Source organism: Cicer arietinum, chromosome 2 (genome assembly GCF_000331145.2).
Source record: "Cicer arietinum cultivar CDC Frontier isolate Library 1 chromosome 2, Cicar.CDCFrontier_v2.0, whole genome shotgun sequence".
Taxonomy (NCBI): Eukaryota; Viridiplantae; Streptophyta; class Magnoliopsida; order Fabales; family Fabaceae; genus Cicer; species Cicer arietinum.
In genome coordinates, this window is record NC_021161.2 from 41,787,987 (window position 1) to 41,792,879 (window position 4,893).

Sequence of the window (4,893 nt, forward strand, 5' to 3'; positions counted from 1 at the left end):
TATATTTGACATGATAACATTATGACTAGGTTTTTCATATTTGTTTTGGCTGTGATGGCACCTAGGCTCCACCATAAATCAGGTGATATTGCTCTTGGTAATTAAGAGGGCATTGGTGGTAAAAGGTCATGTGATAATCTGATCTTGTAAATGAGAGGATATCCTTGTCAAATTTTCTTCTTTTTTTTAAGTTTTTCCTTTTCTTTTTTTTTTTACTTTTTATATAGAGTCAACTTAAATTAGACGAAAAAAAAACTAAGCTATTATAAAATTTAATTATATACTTGAACAAATTTTTAAAACATTAAATTATTTTTAAGGAATATTTTCAATAAATGTTCCATATCCAGTTTTCTAAAGCATCGCCAATTCTTTTTATTCTTATTACAGTTTTTAAGCGACTCTCACATTTTTTATTTTCAATTGTATTTTTAATTTAAGCACCTAATTAAAGTATTACCATAATTTTCATATAAAAAAATATTACCAAATTTTATCTTCGTAATTTTAATTATGTAGTTAAAGAAGACTTTTTAATTGCTTAATTCTTACTTGATCACTCTTTTGGTCAGGATCATAATTACACGAGTGTTTACAAATTTGTTTGACCAAAATACTTGACTAAATCGATCAAAATTCTTCAATTTGAATTGAATCAAATTAGATTTTATATAAATTTTTAGTCAAACTTAAACCAAATTGACTCAATAAAAAATGAGTTGACCCAACGTAGATCAATATGTTAATTTAATGACACGAATATTAGAAAATTATTAAAAATATAATTTTTTTAATAACAATCCAATAATTTAATAAGTTTATATAGCTAAAAAATTAAAATAAATTCAAAAATACAATAAATTGAATAATTTTTAATATCTCAAATATAATGTTATATATTAAAGTAGACATAATAATATGTTAACAATCTGGTTTGGATCAAATAACATATGGTTAATAGATTTGCAATTTAAAATCTATTATCCAAACCAAACCACTTTAAATTAATTGAAAACTAAATTCGAAAATATAAAGATTTAAATCATAACATTTTAATTTGAGTCAGATTATGGATTTCATCAAGTTTATTGAAACCCTTGAACAACTCTAATGATTACTTGTGATAGAAAAATTGATGTAGTATTTATTATAAAATAAAATTAAAAAAATACTAAAAAGAAAGATAGATGAAATTATCTTTGATTATACAAGTTATCAAATTAATCTTTTTAGAGATACATTAGATATTGCAAATGAGACAAATAGGAACTACCAAAACTAAACACAATATTTTGAATAGAGTTCATTTGAACTAATCATGGTAGTACCTACAATTGGCTTAAATCTAAGGAACATAATCATTTTCAATCATTGGTCTTGTACGAGTCCCTAATGCCAAAGGTGCTTTGGTGTCACCAATAGATGATATATTCCAAGTTCTATTGCAATCAATTTCCAATTCCAATTGCTTAATCTTTCTCTCTTCTTTAGCTTGTATAATTCTAATTATCACTAGACCCAATATAATCACCCACACAATCCCAACAACCAAAGATGAAATCAAAATCCTCAACTTAAATTTTTTATTCCCACGACCACTTTCACTAGGAATTGTTGTTGATGAATTTGATTCCACAACAATTGAAACATGTCCGTGTTGAAATATTGAACAAACATTTCCATTTAATAAAGTATCAAACTTCACATAACCATACAAATCAAAATACACACACTTAGGTAATACCCCAAATTGTGGTGATTTTTTTACATAAGGGAACTTAACCAAAATTGGCTCACTAGATGCTCTTAATTCCAATTCATCTAACTTTGAAGCATACAAATTTGTTGCATCATAGGCTAATAAACCAAGAATAGGGGCTAAATATGAATAACCATCTAAAGGGTAAATTTTTTGAGACCAATTACCTAAATTTTGATACACCAATGTAACACTTTTAACATAAGGTTTTTCAATAACCCCTTTTGGGATCTCAAATTCTTTGTACCTTTCGAAACCTCTTGTTTTCAAACTTCCACTCCTAAGCCTCAATGCTGAAACTTTAATCCCTGTTAAGTTGGAGGGTACATTAGCATCATAAGGTACACCTGTTTTTGGTGTGGAAAATGACTTAAAAGCACATTCTTGAAGATTTGCATCAAGTAAACGAGCTGAAACATGATTCTTGAGTGGTGTTTGAGCACTTGAAAGTATTGAAGAAAGAAAATATGTGAATAAGAATAGAAGAGGAAAATTTGTTCTGACCCTCATTGTGATATCATTCATAGAATCAAAATAACACAAACGTCACTTAAAAAGTTGAAATCTTTTTATCTTAGTATTAAATTACATAATCTCACTAAAAAATAGAAAGATTTTAATGGTCAAAATGTGCCTAGTTTTTCACCCAAAAAAAAAGTGACTAGTAAATGTGCTTCTCTCTATATATATATACACTGAATGTGAGAGAGAGAGATATTAAATTTTGAAAATTCTTATCTTGTGTAATTGAGGTTGGTTTTTGAAATTCAAGGAGCCAATAAATTAATTTGCTAGTGAGTCGAGGAGGAAAATGTTGAAAAAGAAGAAAATGGGTGGAAAAATAAAAAGTAACAAAATTTTGAAAAATAAACTTGAGAATAAGAAGTAGATGTATATGTGACATGTGAGTTTGGAACTATAATATACTAATACATTCATGGACATTTATATTTAAATTTAAATATATTTAAGACTTAAAATAAAACATCATTAAAATATATAATTTATATTTATATTTAAAATACTTTTAGAATTTATTCTTTCTTTTAAAGATATTTTATTTTTCATATGTTTTTAAATTATAATTTAACTTTATAAATAGAGGGACGAAAAATTTATAAAAAGATTTTTCCATGTAATATTCATATAAAGATAGTTCTTCACATAGGACTTAGCTGTATATGTAGAACGATTAATTAAAATTTAAGATTAAATGTTTTCTCCTCATAAATATATCTCATATATATATTTCTAAAAATAAATAAGTAAATAAATAAAATTCATTAAAAATCACCTCCTCTTAGTATGTACTACCCGCTTTATCCAAAAATAATTTTAGATTTTGACTATTCAACAGTTTTGACCCTCATTATATTTTATTAAATTTAGATTTTGACTCTAAATCAAAGTTTTCATAATTTTTTTACCTAAAACCGATAAATTTAATCTATAAGACAATATTTTTAATTTAAAACAATATTTTTAGTTTAAGATTTTATTAATTTTAGTTTTAAAAATATTAAAATATAATTTTTTTTATTAAATAAAAAAAAAATTAGACCATTTTACTGAGTCAAAAAATTATTTTTCTTAAAAACTTAAAAGTCGTTGATTTGGTAGTCTTAACTTTAGGTCGACCCTGAGTAGTACATAAAAAGAATCATACAACCAAAAAAGAGAGTTTCTTCCTCTTGTTTCCTAACCGTGAAATCCATGTGAGTCGAGGTAGCAACCCTGCTCTATATAATTTTGATATTTGATATTACATATATTGGTGACACGAGCACTATTCACCTTGATTGATAAAAATTATAAAATTTTATATAATTTGATTGATAAGAAATGATAAAATTGTAAACAAAATAATTTAAACATATAATAAAATTGGAAGAAATAGAAGTTATATTAAAACTCTCATATACTTTTTTATATAAAGGTACAGATATTTTAGTAAAATTAATTATTTAATTAAATAAAAAAGATAGTATTGTAAATAAAATTGTTATTTTTATAAAAATGATGGTTAAAATTAAAAGGAAAAAAACATATCAAACTTGATATAGCGTACAGACTAACATTGTCCGTTTTTCTTAATAAAATAATAAAAGTTACAAATTTCAATATGATTATTTCAAAAATTAGTATAATATTGATTGTTTTGAAAATAAAATAAAATAAAAAATTTTGAAATTTTAAAACCACACACATGCTTCTAAAATGAGTGGACCTCATTTTTACATGTGTCCTACTCGAGTGAATGTGGTTTTTTCTTCACTTGTTTTATTGTTAACGAGATACGTATTTTGGGTGAGTTTACTCTTTAAGTGAAATTCATCAATTTTATTATTGTTATTATTAAGAAAAAGAAAAAGAAGATTGTAGTTAGGAATAAAAAGAAACTAGGATGCAACTAAGAGAAAAAAGAAAACATAGAGACGAAGAAAAAAGTTTGGTTTCGATGATAATGGATTTATAGCAAACATCATCTATTTGATCTATAATTTTTAATGTCATTTATACTACTGAGTTTATTCTCTTAATATATATTGCTAGTATTTTTTACCTTTTCTAAGAGTTAGTTTAAAATACTCACTTTAGTGGAAGATTGTTTGTTATTTATTCGGTTTCCGCCTTTTTGGCGATGATTATTGTTGATTGATGTTCCCTAGTGTTACTAGGAAGACTGGTGTACCTATTAATTATTATAATGAAAGGTTTTACTAGATTGAATCCGTGATTTTTATTTTCTCATTTTGAGGGAAGTTTTCAACGTTAAAAAACGTACCTGTCTCGTATTTAATTTTTTGTCAATTGTTGTTGCTATCGAGAATTGTATTTTTTGTTCCGTCATTTATCTGTGCAGGTTGGGAAAAATATTTCATATTATTGAGATAGTTAACTCTGGTTTTCTCAACAAAGTAGAATATAGAGCTCAGATGGTTTGGTTTATGCATTTAAATGAAAGAGGAAAATAAAGGTTTGAATATGATTAAGTTCAACTCTTTTAATTACACACTTTGAAAAAATCTCATGAAAGACATGTTATACAATAAAGATTTGTATAATTCTATTAGAGTGATACTGCTAAACTCAAAGATAAATTTGACGATGACTGGAAGAAGATGAATAGAAAG

The 4,893-nt window shown here is 25.1% G+C and overlaps 1 protein-coding gene across 1 annotated transcript; it reads right to left on the bottom strand.

The window, feature by feature from the left end:
• Positions 1-1,345: 1,345 nt before the first annotated feature.
• On the bottom strand, positions 1,346-2,269 carry LOC101509471 (uncharacterized). The gene has a single exon (XM_004490711.1). The coding sequence runs from the start codon at positions 2,267-2,269 to the stop codon at positions 1,346-1,348; it is 924 nt and encodes a 307-aa protein (XP_004490768.1).
• Between the last annotated feature and the right edge of the window lie 2,624 nt (positions 2,270-4,893).

What these genes read in the sequence shown, in the direction of transcription:
- LOC101509471 (XM_004490711.1), bottom strand. Translation starts at nt 2,269, where the DNA reads ATGAGGGTCAGAACAAATTTTCCTCTTCTATTCTTATTCACATATTTT.